General features: G+C 41.5%; 1 protein-coding gene across 3 annotated transcripts in view; it reads right to left on the bottom strand.

Annotated features, from left to right (window-relative positions):
* Nucleotides 1-16877, bottom strand: part of FRMD3 (FERM domain containing 3) — a 282336-nt gene that overhangs the window by 116614 nt on the left and 148845 nt on the right. For all 3 annotated transcript variants that reach the window (XR_004177813.1, XM_003911851.4, XM_009189016.3), the window contains exon 2: nt 9025-9129. Coding sequence is in view for 2 of the 3 variants with exons in the window: in XM_003911851.4 (XP_003911900.2) it covers nt 9025-9129 (105 nt within the window). In the remaining variant the exon portion in view is untranslated. The remainder of the gene's footprint in view (nt 1-9024; nt 9130-16877) is intronic.

Genomic DNA, 16877 nt, shown 5'->3' with positions numbered 1-16877 from the left:
TGCAGCCAATTTATGTCATTCCCAGCCCCTCTGACCTCTTCTGGAGAAAAAAGAATGCCATCTGATGAATGCAGCCTTATCAGTGTTCCAGATTATAAGGCTATAGCAAGACCTAGTTACTTAGCTGCCAATAGTCATGGTTTCCATTCCAGTTTCAAGAAAATCTATGACACAACAGCAACAATAACAACCTCAACAAACCTGTAGATCACGAACGCTCAAAAAATGTTTGTCCATTTGGAAATCAATCTATGTAAGAAAATCCACTGGGCACGGTGGCTCATGCCTATAATCCCAGCACTTTGGGAGGCCAAGGCAGGCAGATCACCTGAGGTCAGGAGATCAAGACCGTCCTGGCTAACAGGGTGAAACCCTGTCTCTACTAAAGATACAAAAAATTAGCTGAGTGTGGTGGCACGTGCCTGTAGTCCCAACTACTCGGGAGGCTGAGGCAGGAGAATTGCTTGAGCCCAGAGGCAGAGGTTGCAGTGAGCCTAGATTGTGCCACTGCACTCCAGCCTGGGCAACAGAGTGAGACTCCATCTCAAAAAAAAAAAAAAAAAGAAAGAAAAGAAAAAAAAAAGAAAGAAGGAAGGAAGGAAGGAAGGAAGGAAGGAAGGAAGGAAGGAAGAAGGAAGAAGGAAGGAGAAAGAAAGAAAGAAAGAAAGAAAGAAAGAAAGAAAGAAAGAAAGAAAGAGAGAAAGAGAGAAAGAGAGAAAGAGAGAAAGAGAGAAAGAGAGAAAGAGAGAAAGAGAGAAAGAGAGAAAGAGAGAGAAAGGAAGGAAGGAAGGAAGGAAGGAAGGAAGCAAAGGAAGGAAGGAAGGAAGGAAGGAAGGAAGGAAGAAAGGAAGGAAAAATCTCCATTGTTTCACTGTAGTGTTTTTCACTCCTTTAGCTATGATGTTTTTGTATTCTAGGGTCTCAGGGATGGGCAAAAGAGAGATAATAGCCAGAAGAAGAAACACTGTACAAAATTAGGGGAGGGGCCAGGAAGTCAGCCTATGTGTCTCTTCATCCATTAAGCAACCTCCATCCCCTTCACTAACTTCAACGCTCTCTAACAGGAGTTGGCAATTTTTAATTTTTGTAAAGTAAATATTTTAAGCTTTGTGATCTACATGGATCTCTTTCATAACTACTCAGCTCTGCTATTGGAGCATGAAAGCAGCTGCAGACAATATGTAAATGAACAGAATTAGCTAGGTTCCAATAAAACCTTATTTACAAAAACAGATGGAAGGCCATCCTGACCCTTGCATTCCAGTCGCTACTCCCAAGAAATATTTAATGTACACTCAAAAAAAAGTCATAATTTGAAAATGCAATCGGATATAAAAAAATGTATTACTATTTATTTTAAAGTACACTAGTAACTAAAATGCAATCATTTATGAAATGAAATTATGGGATTTTTTTCAAGCTTGTTACAGTGGAATTTACCACCATGTAGCATTTGCTGTCGTGCCACATAAATTTAACAACATTGCCACCAAATTGTTCTAAAGTCAAAGATCAGCTAGCCTCCAGACTCATGGGCCTTTTTTAAAATTTCTAACTTTTATTTTAAGTTCAGGGTTACATGTGTAGAATGTACAGGATTGTTACATAGGTAATCATGTGACATGGGTCTTTTAAACATCTTTAAAGCATGGAATAGTAAAAAGACCAGTTACTAAATTGATAGTACGGTTAATTCATTTAAAAAACAATTCTATTGCATAAGTAATATTAGTATCCTTACTTAATAGATGAAGGAATTGAGACACATGGAGTGTAAGGAACCTGCTCAAAGTGGTACAACCAGCAGGTGACAGAGATAGGATTTGCCCTGGTCTTCATGATGCCAAAGCTTTTAGCACCTGAACAATTTCCTAAAATAGCAAAAGATAGTCATCATTTTCTGACTCAGTCCTTTGATCCTGCCTCCCTGCTTGGAACTGCAGCTCAATCCCTCTTATTGAGTCTACACCTATCCTTGCTCCCAGAATGTCTCTCTCTGCACATTCTTTTCTTTCTTCTCTGTTTTTTGTCCATCTCCTTTGCTGGTTTGGAATCTCTTCCCAGGGCTTTGAAGTCATAAAAGACTTCATTGGCTCCAAAATCCCCATCTGTGGCCCAAGCCTCTTCTTTAATCTTCAGACTATATTGTCATCTATACACTGAACATCTCCACCTCAACTTCTCTCACACGTCCCAACTCAAAACGTTCAGAACTTATCACTTTTCCCCCAAAACCTGTTCTTTTTTCTGTGCAACTTATTTGGTAAGTGGCTCCACCTACACTTGGAGCTCTAAGTGACCACTTAAGAAGTTCAAACACCCTGCTGGAGAGGTCATCTGGAAAGGGCCTAAAATTACATCAGAGGGAGGGGACCCCTGAGCCCTACCTTCCAGCCCTCTCCATCAAGGCACCAGGTGTATGGGTGAAGATGTCTTGGATCCTCCAGATCAGACTAGCCACTAGGTAACCACCACTGAGTGATCCAGTCAACACCACGTGGGGCAGAAGAATCTCCCAGCAGAGCCCTGCTCAAATCCCTGAGCCACAAAATGCTGTGATAAAATAAAATTATGTTGTTTTGAGGCACAAACTTTTGGGAAGGCTTGTTAAACAGCAATAGATAATGAGAACTACTAGATCCTCATCATTAACCTCCACACATGTAACACACAACTACTACTAAACCTTGAAGGAAATAAAATAGTCATATTCTAACCTATATACCATTTTTATTTCTCCAAGTCATACATCATAGCCACATTCCAGTCTTCCCAGTTAGACTTAAAGATATCTTTAAGACTAACTTGAAACTTCCAAACCTGCTGGTCTCTAGTCAGCCCTGCTGTTCTTGCCTGCTGGAAGCCTCCAGTGAGTACTTGACTCTTCAACCATCACACTTAAACCTGTTTCCCTGACTGATTTCTGCCCAGGGTCCCACCACCAACAGAGGAAAAACTTCTTACCTTGGATATCTTCCTGATTTTTCCTGACTCAGACAAGGATAAAATGGCATTTTCCCAGTCCCTGCCTTCTGGCTCAAATGAGATAACCAGGTCATGTGTTTGCCCCTCCCCTTCCACTATAATGTGGACATCTCCATTTGCTAAGTGACTTCTAGATGGCAACATTTTATCAAGCATTCATTTCCCTCCTCAGGAAAGGATATCAGATGTAAACAGAGTCAATTATGAGCCAACCTTTTAGTTAAAGACCAAGTTCTGCTTTCTGCTGAATGAATCTACAATTTTCCCAAAGGCATCAGTGTTCATACCTTGAGCCACAATTGAATCACTGACAATATATCCCATTTTCAAGCTGTCATGATAGTACTGTCTTCCTTTTAACTTGAGTGCCAAAGTCCTTTCCCACAAAGTCAAGTTACTTGTACCTGTCTGCCCCAACACACACACTCAAGAAGTCTTGATCTTTAATACATTTTGAAACATAAACAAAAGAGGACTCATTGAGCAGACAAATTTGTGATCAGTGACTTGAGGCAGCAGCACAACCCTTTCCTTCAGTGCAGGGCTGCCCTAAATCTTAGGTACCACTCTTGCTCCTAGTGACGAGCATCTGTGAAGTAATTATCCTGAGAAGCAGGAAGCAGCCTCTCAATGGCAGGAGCAGCTGGTGGGACATAATGCTGTCTGGCTTCCTGGCACTATCCCCAGAGTGAAACCTCCAATCACTGGGCCGGCTTTTATTCCCTTCTACGTCCTCCCCAAGGTGCCTCTAGATAAAGCAAATTGCTCTAACATAGACAAGGTCTTTTCCTGTTATTAATAAAACTTACTGATAGGCTCACTAGTTCCTTCTGGCTACCAACATAAAAGCCTCGGGGCTGTAATTATATTAGGGTTGTGAGGGTAGGGGATCAGGGCTGAACGTGACCTTGCGTCCATGATTTCCAGCTCATCCTCCTATCAGAAAACCTATTAAATCCTCTAGTGTCTGGTAGACATTAAGACACAATGGCCTATCATTGGGCACTTGAGGAGTGTACCCCAAAAGTATGGATTTCCAAAGTGAATCCCGCATCTTTGGGTGTGAGTCAAAATCAGAAAAGTCAACAACACTGATGCAAATGGGTTACACAGATAATTAGCAATTCCAAAGTTAAAACCAAAAGCGTTGAGTACAAACTCCCTCCAGACCATAAAGCAGCATCCTACAACCCAGTCCCAGTGTAATTCTTCCTCTGCCTGGGTTGGGAGCTGGGGCGCTCAGCTCTAAGGCACGGGGTGAGGTGTGACTTCCTTAGCTGAATTTGGGGAAAGAAAAAGGGTAGAAGAATATATGGGGAAAACCCAGGACAATGGACACCTCAAACCATAGCCATGGAAACTAGAGCTATGAAATCCAGCTAATTATTTCCAAACTTCATCTTTCCAAGGGGAAGTTACCCAAATACCTGAACAGAAGTGGTAAAAAGAATATACTGGATTAAAAAAAAAAAAAATCTAAACTTAAGCCAAGTACTACCTTCTTCTAGAATTACTTCTAGACTTATTGATGCAGTTTTCTCTATCAGTAAAATGGGGAGAATACCACCCACCCTTTCCTTAATCTTAGGCAACTAAGATTATGCAAGTTCCTTAGAAGACGAACGTCGTAGAAACCGAGGGGATTTTTACTGGCCAGTATTCAACCTATCCTTCCCTATATCAAATTAAAAAATAATAATGGAAATGCTGGGCCCTGGACATTAAAATAGCAAAAGATAGTCATCATTTCCTGACTCAGTGTTTCCCACTTCCAGAGCATCTGGGGCATGAGACATCTTGCCAAACATATGGTGTTCCAAATGTAATCGTGCTAAATATTTAATATTCAACAATGGTTTACTGTAAATTGAGTTGTACACAAAAAACCAGCCCCCAAGGCAAAGGTAACTTTCATTTCAGCTTCTCTAACTCACTTGATTTTCTTGTTTAATTAGCTTTCTATCCAAATAATTCATCAGTTTTACTTGCCATTAAGAAAAATACAGGAGCTGGTGGAAAAAAAAAAAAAAAAGTTGGTCAATTAATATCTGCTTAAAATGTCCATACCAGCATGTCTCTGTTTATGTCTTTGAGTCCATTTTTCTAATTATCCAAGGCCCATTTTCTGCCTTCTCTCTCCAAAGATCTTAATAGTAGTGCCCCCCTGCCTTTAAAAGATGTTCTTATAAACATTTCTAGGTTTTAGAGATACTGATCATGACTGTGTTTCCTCATGTCTCACCTGGACCTAGCCAATGCATAATAATTATAAGAATAATAATAACAACTAAGAGTGAAAATAACACACACCATATACTTAAGGTATACCATGTGCTAAGCATTGATATACCTTATCTTTCATTCTCATATCAACCCTACAGGTAGGTATTGTTATTTGCTTTATCCATCAGGACAGAGACTCAGAGAGGCTGTATAGCTTGGTCAAGAACACATAGCTTACTAATCAGGAGAGATGGGATTTTTAATTCATATCTTTCTGAGTCCAAAGTCCTTGCAGTTGTGTGCAGCTACTACCCTGCAACCCAAGTGAAAGTTACACTCACATCGTATCCTCAAAATCAAAAGGCTATAACAGCTGCATGATGCAGAGAGAAGTATTCAGGAACACCTCTAAGCAACTTAGTGGCTACATGAGATAAGACAGTTTCGTTTTGAGGGTTACCCCATTCTTTACTCTACTACCCAAGTCTGGGCATTAAAAATTACATTAAATAGAGTCAAAATATAAAGAACAATAAACAACCTAAAGACTTCTCTTTTATAACTTTAGTCTAAAATTTTAATAATTTTAGACATATGAAAAAGTTGCAAAAATGGTAAAGTATAACCTTTGGTGATCTTCCCCTGATGTTAGCATCCTGTGTAATCACAGTACAACTATCAAAATAAGAAGCCAGTATCAGCCAATTTAGTTAATGCTATTCTACGATGATGTGTACTTCTCAGCACATGGTATCAGGAGGTACCTGATGTTAATACGTCTTTTTACTGGTGATGTTAATCTTGATCTCTTGGTTAAAGTGCTGTCTGTCATGTTTCTCCAATACAGAGCTATTATTTTATAATTTGGTTAATACTATTCTGTGATAGCATTAACTAAACTACAGACTTTCTGTGGAGTTCACTCTATTTTCCCACTACTATACTTGTCTATGTTTCAGGATTCCAGATTGCCTTGAGTTCACATATCTCTCCAGTCTCTGACTGTGAATCCAGTCCGTCCTTGTCTTTCATGACCTCACACTTTTGAAGGTCAGTTATTTTGGAGAATGTCCCTCACATTGAATTTGCCCGATGTTTTCTCAATATTTGATTGAGGTTATGCATTATTGGGAAGAATGCCACAGAGATGATGTGTACTTCTCAGTGCATGGTATCAGGAGGTAGCTGATGTTAATATATCTTTTTATTGGTGATGTTAATCTTGGTCTCTTGGTTAAAGTGTTGTCTGTCATGTTTCTCCACTATAGAGTTATTATTTTTTCCTTTGTAATTAAAAAAATACCTTGGAAAGGAGGGGTTACTTTGCAGATTTCCTGTTTCTCCTTAAAACTTTTGCACACGAATTTTAGCTCTTGCCTACAATAATTATTATTGTGTATGGTGATTTTCTATTTCCCTCATTCCTTTACATTTATTAATTAAAATTCTTCTGTATGGAAGAGCTCACCCCAGTCTTCCCTTTATTTTTTATTGAATTAATTATATCAGGATTGACTCATGGATATTTATTTCATTCTATGGGTTATAATCCAATACTATTGTTATTTTGTGACACCAATTTTTCCTTAATGTCTTGCCTTATGGAAGCCACTGACCCTCTCTAGGCCTTAGCTTCCCCTTTCCTTAAAGGCTTTTCGGCAAGACAAGGCTATAATGAGTAACGTTCATGGCACATGATAGATGCTCAACTAAATAGTAGCTAGAATTACTTCTGCAGGTTGGCTATTTATCATTTAGAATTGAATTTTGCACAAAATAACCTGTTTGCAGTGGTGACTAGAGGACTAATACAGTCCAGAGGTTATTTGGTCCACAGGGACTTTGATCTATAACCCTAAACTCAAACACTCACTCTACCACTTACTAACTGTGAAACCTGGGACAAGTAACAACCTCTTTGAGCTTCTTTCCCTCTTATACAAATGTGATATCTTCATAGGCTATAAAAAGTTATGGCTATGAATGTCTTTGCTTCATGGTCCCCAGACCAAAGCTGGCTTGGCTGCATCAAAATTAGATTAGGAATAGGCTAAGTGCATGTTGCTGGCCCTAACCCCATGGATTCTGATTTAGATCTAGAATAGGGTCCACACTGTGCATTTTTAGCAAACACCTAAGGTAATTTTCTTGCAGGCCAGGTCTGGGAACCAGTGTGACTCAGTAAACACCATGAATGCCCTTCTCTGACGTCATGTCAGCCCTACATCCCCACCACCATCCTGCCACCTTTGTCTCACTCAGGTAAATGCCTGGACCGTCCAAAGGTTACTGCAAGTACTACAGGAAACCAAAATTCTTCTGAGCTGTAATACTTCATTGCATCCCTTCATATAAACGTGGGTCCCTAGGACTCCAAGAGCAAAATAAGATTCTCTATGTATCAGACACAAATCTAATCTATTCCTCAAATATCCTCTTCTTCACAGAAATATACTCTGTGACCTCTCCTCATGGTATTGGGTCAGTAAATACTAAACTAAGAGCCAGGTGAGGTGTAGGGATGGAAAGAGGAGACAGAAAGATCAGGGACATTGAGGAGGAGGAGAGCAAATTAAAGAAGGCAGAGGGGTCCTATCCCCACTTCCGGGTCACCCCCAGGTGACCTCTTTACACATTGTCCTGCTAGTAAGAAGCAGAGACCCAAGTGTGTACTGAGCCTCCGAGCCCACGGCTGGGACCTCTGAGCCCATGCCTGAGACCCACCCCAGGAGCTGGGGGTGGAGATCCCCAGGGGCCATTTGGATATGAAGGACACACATCACGTGGCTCTGGCCTATGCTACACTGAACACACCTAGGCTGCTACACCAGCTCAAAAGGTGAGACTCTCCTGCTCACTCTTCCCCACCAACAGATACTAAAAAGGGTAGGTGTCTCCAGGAGCAAGAATAAAACAGGGGCTTTCAAGTTTAGTTGTGCCCAAGGATCTGCTTCTGAAGTGACTTAAACCCTTCATCTGTCAAAACTTTGTTCAAAAAAATTGAGGTGAAAATCACATAACAAAATTAACCGCTTTAAAATGTACATTTCAGTGGCAACCACCTTCAATATGAAATTTCAAACATGCTCATCCCTCGAAAAGGAAACCCTATACCCATTAAGCAGTCATTTCTCAATTACTCTCTCTCCCAATAACTTTTTTTTTTTTTTTTTGAGACAGGATCTTGCTCTGTAACCCAGGCTGGAGTGTAATGGCTCCATCACGGATCACTGCAGCCTTGACCTCCCAGGCTCAAGCTATTCTGCCCCACCTCAGCCTCCCAAGTAGCTATGATGACAGGCACATGCCACCATGCCCAGCTAATTTTTGTATTTTTTGTAGAGGTGGAGTTTTGCCATGTTGCCGGGGCTGGTCTTAAACTCCTGGGTTCAAGTGATCTGTTCATCTAGGCCTCCCAAAGTGCTGGGATTACAGATGTGAGCCACTGATCCCAGACTCAATAGCTTTTTATAGTGAGTGGTGTTGGGGCGGGGGGGTGATTTTCTCCATAGTGAAATTTTATGTAGCCATTGTTTGAGAGACTTTGGGAAACCCTGAGTTCAAAGGGCAGAGGGACATTCTCTCCTCTAAGCAGATGGGAGCAGCCTTCTGGAAAGGCCTAGGGTAACTTTTCCCTTCTCCTGCTTCACCCAGTCCAGTAAGTACAGCGCCAGCCTCTTCCGCTCACACAGGGTTTCATGTGCCCAATAATCTCTGAGAACAAGGGCATCGGTAGGGCTTTGAGAGGAACCCCCACAGGGCACCACAGTCTGGGTCACTCCCTGAAAATGGCTCCAGACAGAAATCAGCTCTTACCCTTTGCTTCTCTGGGTCCACATAGCGAATGCCAAAGTAGTCCTTCTCCAGCAGGCTGTAGTAGTTGCAGATGTGGTCAATGAGAAACTGCCCTTTGGTTTCCCTCTGCAAAGGAAGCACATTTAAGTCTCAGCCAGAGCTCACCTTGTGCATTTATGTCCACAGGGAGCCTTGTTCACCACCGTGGGTCCATGCTCAGAAAAATAAATGTGTTCACTCCAGTCCCTGAAGAAGGGGCTTCCAAACTCTTTTAACCACAAATCCTCAATGAGAAATACATTTTACATTGTGAGCCATTACACACACACACACACACGCACGCACATATACACACACACACGGAACCAAAAGGACCCCAAAAAGAGAAGCCAAATAATCCATATACCATTTAATTTGTCCAATGCTATTTATGACTCAGAGTACTAATTTTACAACACAGTGACTTGTGGAGGTCCACAGTTTGGAATGCTCTGGAGCATTCGTGAGTCCACTATGGCTCTGCCAGGAGGTAGGGTCTGGTGAGTGTGGCAATGCTGTGAGTGGTAACTAAATTCCCTGGCTCTCAGCGGGAATGGTGGGGAACCTGCTTCCTTGGGCCTCAAAGCTACTGCGTCCCTTTCATAAACCAACACACAAAGGCAGTGTGGAAGATTCAGGGGAGCCCAGGACTAAGATCCAATGACAGGCCTGTGTGACCTTGGGTAAACCCCCGCTGTTTCTACTTTGGTAAAATAAGATAGTTGGACTGGATGATTTCTAAGTTGGTTAGGTTATTTTTCCTTCTGAAATTCTATGAGTGAAAGATGTAACAGCCAAATCTGATTAACATAAATACCACTACAACAAAAACCTCTTCATAGCAAAGACTCTTCTAAGCCCTCATCAGGATATCTGATAAGATTAATTTCTGCTTCAATCAAAGTCGCTGACAGACCCATGAAATGTTTTAGAGATGTGACCTATTAAAATACATGAAGAAATTAGAGGCATTAAGTGAGCCACTTTTTCAATCCACTAAAAATAATTTTGAAAGATCAGTTTGGTCTGTGTTACATAATGATCTCTTCATTAAAGACCACTATCATCAACTCAGGAAGTTGGATGGGAAAGTCACACCTTCCAGCAAAATCTCAAGACCCTTGAGATAATAAAATGCTGCTGTAGACAGTGTAGTGATTAGACAATGCAAGCGTGGCTGAAACAGGCTTCCAAAAAGCCTGGGATGCGCTGCACTGAGTGAAGGACTGGCGTTTATAAGCACATAGTGTGATATGAAACCTCCATTTTGCTGAAATCACTTTTGAGTTTGATTTTGAATGAGCTTCAAGTTTTTAACTTCCTTCCTAAGAAACCATCTGATATAGCTCAAAAGAGACAAAATATAAAAATGGAATTTGTTTTTAAATGTCTGTAATTGTTTTTAATCCAGGAGGCTCAAATGGCAAAGTTATACCTAATAGCTGAACTCAATGCCCAGAAAATAATCATTGGCTTTAGTTCCTTTTACACACATACTCTGTAATCCATTCATCTTTAAAAGGTTGCAGCATTATTCCCTCACCAAACATGACATAGGAGCTCATCATTTTATGATTGAATGGCAAAGCCCTCTTCATTAGGATTTACTATAGGGAAGTATTCCCTACCATATTCTAGATATGTGGGTCAGGGCAGTGCATTGTAATAATATGGGATTGAGCAGGCCTTGATTGTTCATGACAGATACTGCTGTCATTTTGCCCTAAAGAAGATGTACTCAACAGCACAACAAAGATTTTTTTTTTAAATGATTAAACACAGCAACCAATATACACCCTCTAGCAAGATCTCCATTGACTACTCAAGACCCTTGAGAGAAGAAAATGCTGCTGTAGACTACACAGTGATTAGAGTATGCAAGAGTGGCTGAAGCAGGGGTCAATGCCTTCCAAAAAGCAGGTCAGGCCAATTCCCATGGTTCCAGATCACCGGGTGGATTCTAGGTCTTTGCTACTGAAGGTATAGCCTACAAACTAACACTATAACAGAGCAGCAGCCTTAGTCTCACCTGGGAGGAAGCCTGTTGGAGACAGAATCTCAGGCACTGCTTCAGCCCTGCTGCACCTGGTCTGCATTTTAGCAAGATCCCCAGGTCATTCGCATGCACACTGAAGTTTGAGAAGCATTGGTCCAGGAGGATTTCCACAACATAGGAAAAACACAAAATTTTACGTGTCTCTAGAGACCATCACAAAGCAAAAAAAAAAAAAAAAAAAAGCCCCTTTTCCCTTGAGAATTGTCTCTTCCTTAACTCAGAAAAATCAGTCCTTTCCTGCCTTGGGTACACAAGCTGCCTCTGCCATTGTCAGGGGATGTCGATAGCCCTTTGCAGTTCTGCCCCTTCCTCTGCACGTTGCCCAGACAGCCTCACCACCCTGAGACCCTCCATGTCTCACTGCTTGGTGCCGAGGAAGCCAGCTTCTAGACCCACATCCTCCTGCCTGGAAACCCGGACAAAGTTTGTAAGCCATTTAAGTTCCTACTGTTGTCATTTTTGTGCCCTAAGCTCAGTTCTTGCACTAAACAAAAGCTTGAATAGGCCCAGTACCAAAGGTTGGAAGAGTTCGTTCAGGAGTCGGGTGCATGAGTCCAGCTACTGCCCATATACACCTCATTTCAGAAGACAGGCTGCGGAGCAAACAGTGGTTATGACCCAAACCTTCCACACGCTTCCTCCTGAGCCTCCGAAGATAGAGGTTCCTTCCTTGCGGCCTAAACCAGTGCCTGGCATGCTGGATGTTACCAGATGAATAAGAAGTCTTTGCTTTTTTCTCATAGAAAACATGAGGTCTGGTAACAAAAGGAAGCACTTTCCACAAGCCCTTTGGACTACACAGCACTAAGAGAGAGCCCCAGGCGAGACAATAGCGTCCTGGTATCGGCAATTCCGCAAATGTAGTGGAATTGGCCAACTTTCATGCATCTCTCTCAAGGTCTGTGTGCAGAAGTGGTTATCAAAGATTTCAAGTAAAAGGATTTCGTTTTAATGTCAGACTTATGTTGATTCTCCCACAGGGTAGCAGCTACACTTGCAGTACTGATTGAGTAGAGAAAAAAATCAAGCAGCTAATTTAAATTCTTCAGAGCTCTTACCTAAATTATGTTTTATTAATCACAACAGCATTTAATACATGTGAAAAGTAGTAAGATATAAATGCGTGAGCAGGGCCTAATACGAGGGTCAGTAGGATTTGATAATCTGTGCTTAAAACCCTTACGTGCATAAGTATAGGCTTTTGATGCTGTCTCTAAATGAGGTTGTATGGTCTCAGAAATGCACTGACAGGGTTGAAAGAATTTATTCAGCTACACAACTTAACTTGTGTCTCAATACTGGTCCTTATTATCTATAGTACACTGTAAATTGATTCTTTTTATAAATACTGTACCAAAATAACGTGAAGACAATTGCAATATTTTTAATGTGTTAAAATCTATAAGCCAATGCTAGCCACGATGTGACCCGTGGACCATGCCAGAACATAAACAGTGCCTGACTGGTGCTCCATGACAGCAGTCACCATCCTTTCTGGAACCAGGGACCAGTTTCATGGAAGACAATTTTTCCAAACACAGGGTGGCGGGATGGTTTCAGGATGATTCAGGCACATAACATTTATTGTGCACTTTATTTCTATTATTATTACATTGTAATATATAAGGAAATAATTATACAATTCACCACAATGTAGACTCAGTGGGAGCCCTGAGCTTGTTTTCCTGCAACTAACTGGGGGTGATGGGAGACAGTGACAGATCATCAGGCATTAGATTCTCATAAGGAGAGTGCAACCTATATCCCTCACCTGCACAGTTCACAAGAGGTTTGCGCTCCCAGGAGAATCTAATGCTGCCGCTGATCTGACAGGAGGTGGAGCTCAGGTGGTACTGTGAGTGATGGGGAGCAGCTGTAAATATAGATGAAGCTTCTTGCTTACCCGCAGCTCACCTACTGCTGTGCAGCTCAGCTCCGCGGCCCAGGGCTTGGGATCCACTACTCCAAAAAACAAGTGCAGAAAATAAGAGCAATTTAATTCTATTGTGTGTACGTGTGTGTGTGTGTGTATTTAACAAATATTGGTCCAAAGCAGACTGGAAGAATAAAAATCTAGTACTGGTGTCTCCCCACAGAGAGTTTGAGACTCTCTGATCTAAACTGTGCCACCAGGCTTGGGGATTCTGTTTGGGATTTCTTCAGTCCACAAGCCCCAAAGTGTAAAGGCGGTTGTGTCCTCTCTCTCACCTTCTCTGCCCATTTTTCAGACAATCCTTAGTGTGCGTATGGATCACTGAACCCCCTGCAATAATCCCATCTTCGCTCAGGGTGGAAAGTGCTAGTCTCCTAGGTATGGCAGAATACTTGGCATAATTCTGGGCATCTCAAAAGGCAAATTCTCTCACTGGGCTAAAGACTCATTGATGTGGCAAACTCGGATCCATTTCAAAAGAATTTGTGTAAAACAATCACATGTCTGATTAGGGATGGCTGGGTAAGAGTGGGTTAACCCTTTTGTGAGAGTGAGAAAAGTTATTTAGTTACTCTGAATCTCTACCTCCTGGTCTGTAAATTCTAAATAATGCAGTCTCAAATGGGTAACCTGAGTATTAGAGACAATGTTTGTAAATATCTTATCGGACACATAGTAGCTTCTCAATAAATGACAGCTATATACTGTCGTTGTTTGTGGTGATTTTTTTTTTCCGATGCCCATAGTACCTTCTCTTCAAAGGCTGCTCAGTGGACCGGAGTCGGTAGTAAGTCCCACCAAACACAGATGTCAGGAGAGCTTATCATTCTCTCACAGAATGGGTTGGATTTACCCCCTTACACCTTATGGAACCTAATTTTTACAATCACAAACTAGCCTACTTGTCAGAAAAGTCCACCTCTCCTCCCCACCCCAAAGTATGTACTAGGAAAACAGAAGATGCCACTGTGTTCCAAACTTGTTTTCACCACTTATCAGCTAAGTGGCCTTAAGAAAGTCACCAAATCTCTCTGAGACTGTTTCTCCTTCTACAGTGGGAGAATAATGATGGTAACTTCCAGATGTATCCCCAATGAGATATTTTAAGGCTCATTCATGTATCTGTTAAACACCTATTATGCACTAGGCATTGAGATGGGATTATAAATAAACAATGAGTGAAACCCAGAAATTTATAATCTCACAGATCTTAAAATCCTGCCCTTTGTAAAATGTGATTGAATTTTGTAAACTGCAAAGTATTATACGAATGTTAGATGTCATTATTAATAATATTAAGAATAATCTTAATCTTAAATCTTTGTCTCAATTTTACAGATCCTTTTAGATATAAGGAAGTTAAGTGGAATAGTATTTGCCTCCCAGAACTGTTCTCTGTAGATTAAAAAAAAAGTGAACAAAAGACAAAGAACTCAATTCTTTTTTTTATTAATTTAAGTTTCATTTTATGTTCATGGGTACATGTGCAGGTTCATTATACAGGTAAACTTGTGTCATGGGGGTTTGTTGTACAGATTATCTCATCACCCAGGTATTAAGCCTAGTACCCATTAGTAATTTTTTTCTGATCCTCTCCTTCCTCCCACTATCCACCCCCAACAAGTTTCCATGTCTGTTGTTCCCCTCTTTGTGTCTGTGTGTTCTCATCACTTAGCTCCCACTTATAAGTGAGAACAGGTGGTATTTGGTTTTCTGTTCCTGCTTTAGTTTGCTAAGGATAACTTTCCTTGATTATCTGCAGCCAACTGCTGATGATGCATTTACTTCAACTCCCAAGTTCAGCAGCAAAATTAAAACGACAATAAATTTGTGCTTAAAGAAAAAGAGCAAAGAAATCAATTGCCCAAGTCAGCAATAGCTTTTCTTCAATAATAATAAAAAAAAAAAGTCTGGCAGATTTCAGTCCCCAATTCCTAAAACTCCAAGTGAGGTTTTGTTCAGCTTTTTAGACATTGGTTAAGTGGGAAAAACAGTATCAACCCCAAAATACTGAATATATTGCTAAACTAGTTTCGAGTTTGAATAACTACCTTCAGGGATGAAGGTATGAACATAGTAATAAGAACTATTATTCATTTAACATTTACTGTATATCAAGAACTTTGCTACATATTTTTCATTTGATCTCTTGACAACCCATTGGGGTAGTTAATATTCTCCTCACGTTACGGACGAGGAAAAAATGAACTCAGAAATTCTATGTTTGTTTACAGGGATGTCAAACCGCATCTGACACCTACGTAGAATCTGTTCTAGGAACTCAGTTGGCCTATGTGCCCCCATTCTCTATGTGGAGATACAGTAAAACAATATGAGGATTTGGGAGCAATGTCAAGTTTTCCAATTACTAGAATTTGGACACTGGCAGGAAGGAGCACTGGGTTACCCACAACACCAGGCTGGGAAAAGGCAGTTTTATAAAACACAAAGCACATTATAATAGACTTCATTGGTTAACTGCTTAGTAACCATACATCCCTTTAGCCTTCTTAAAGGAACCCAGATTTTCCTCAGGTATGCATATGCATGTACACACATGCACGCACACACACGGTACAGGCATAAGCCTCAAGGAACTATGACCCAACCGCATCTGAGGGCTCTAGTTTGGTTGGTATGAGGGTAACCCCATCTCTCTTGTCTGATTGGTTCAGGAGAGGACACATGACCCAGCTTAGGCCAATGAGACATGACTGCATACCTTAACAGGGTTTCTGGGATAATTCTTATTTACTCTTCTGAAAGAGCTTCAAGAAGAAACTTGCCCTTCCCTCTGGACCACACGCAGAGGGGCAGTGGGATTGAGGATGAAGCCCAAATATTGACAGAGAAATGGAGCCTGTGTCTGCAGACTGTAAATCTGTTAATGTGAATTTCCTTGGGGATGCCCGTGAAATTCCTTGTTATTTCAGCAAGTACAGATTGGCTTTTCTGTTTGTTGCACCCAACATTTTCACTCGGGAGAGAAGGTAAATCAATGTCTCAGGCCAAGAAGAGCTAAGAGAGAACAATAGTGCTGGTGTGAAACACAGCTGCAGAGATGGCTGACTGATGAGCCCGGGGGCAGAGTCCATTGATTCTGCTCTATGTTCTGCTGTGTTCTATTCAGTCAGCATAGTGTTAACTGAGCTGATCATGGCTGACTGATGAGCCCAGGAGCAGAGTCCATTGACCGCTGTGTTCTATCAGTCAACATAGTGTTTTGGTGTTTTAGAATGGGGAGACTGCACATAAAATCTGGATGCTGGCTGCCATTGAAAAGCTGGAGGGTTCGGAAGCTGGACCCTAAAGGTCTGGTTGGCTTCTCCTTTCCCTGGAAAATGAACTCTGCAGTCCACCACATTTTCGCCTTCCCTGTTGTCTTCTTCTTCCATTTCCCTCAATTCCTTGATTGCTGGAGGTATTTGAGTTTACAATCCCTAAGCTGAGGCAATAACAGAGGTCTCAGAAAGTGATCCTTGAAAGAGCTTTCCTTGGAAGTACATCCTCAGAGCCAGGAAACATCCTCAGTGGACACAGCTTTGGGCTGCCCTCTAAAGTTGCCCAACAACTGGGGTCCTAGGACGCAATGGAGGAAGAAAGACCTAACACAGAACAGAGCCATGGGAGAGGCTCGCTGGAATGAGGGAAGCAGGCAAGGGCTGGAGGAGTTGGAAGCACAGCCCCAGGAGGGTGGGAATAGTTTGCTCTGGGGTTGGCACTGTTCCTCCAGGACCCCTCTATGACAAACAGAAGTGGGAGCTGTGAGGCCTCATTTCCTAGTTATGAGGGTGATGAGGTTCTTGTTCAAAGGGCTCTGTTGCTTGGCACCTTATGCCTGCAGAA

The sequence above is a fragment of the Papio anubis genome, chromosome 13, assembly GCF_008728515.1.
Source record: "Papio anubis isolate 15944 chromosome 13, Panubis1.0, whole genome shotgun sequence".
In the NCBI taxonomy this organism is placed as follows: Eukaryota; Metazoa; Chordata; class Mammalia; order Primates; family Cercopithecidae; genus Papio; species Papio anubis.
This window is presented reverse-complemented; position numbering and strand designations above follow the sequence as displayed.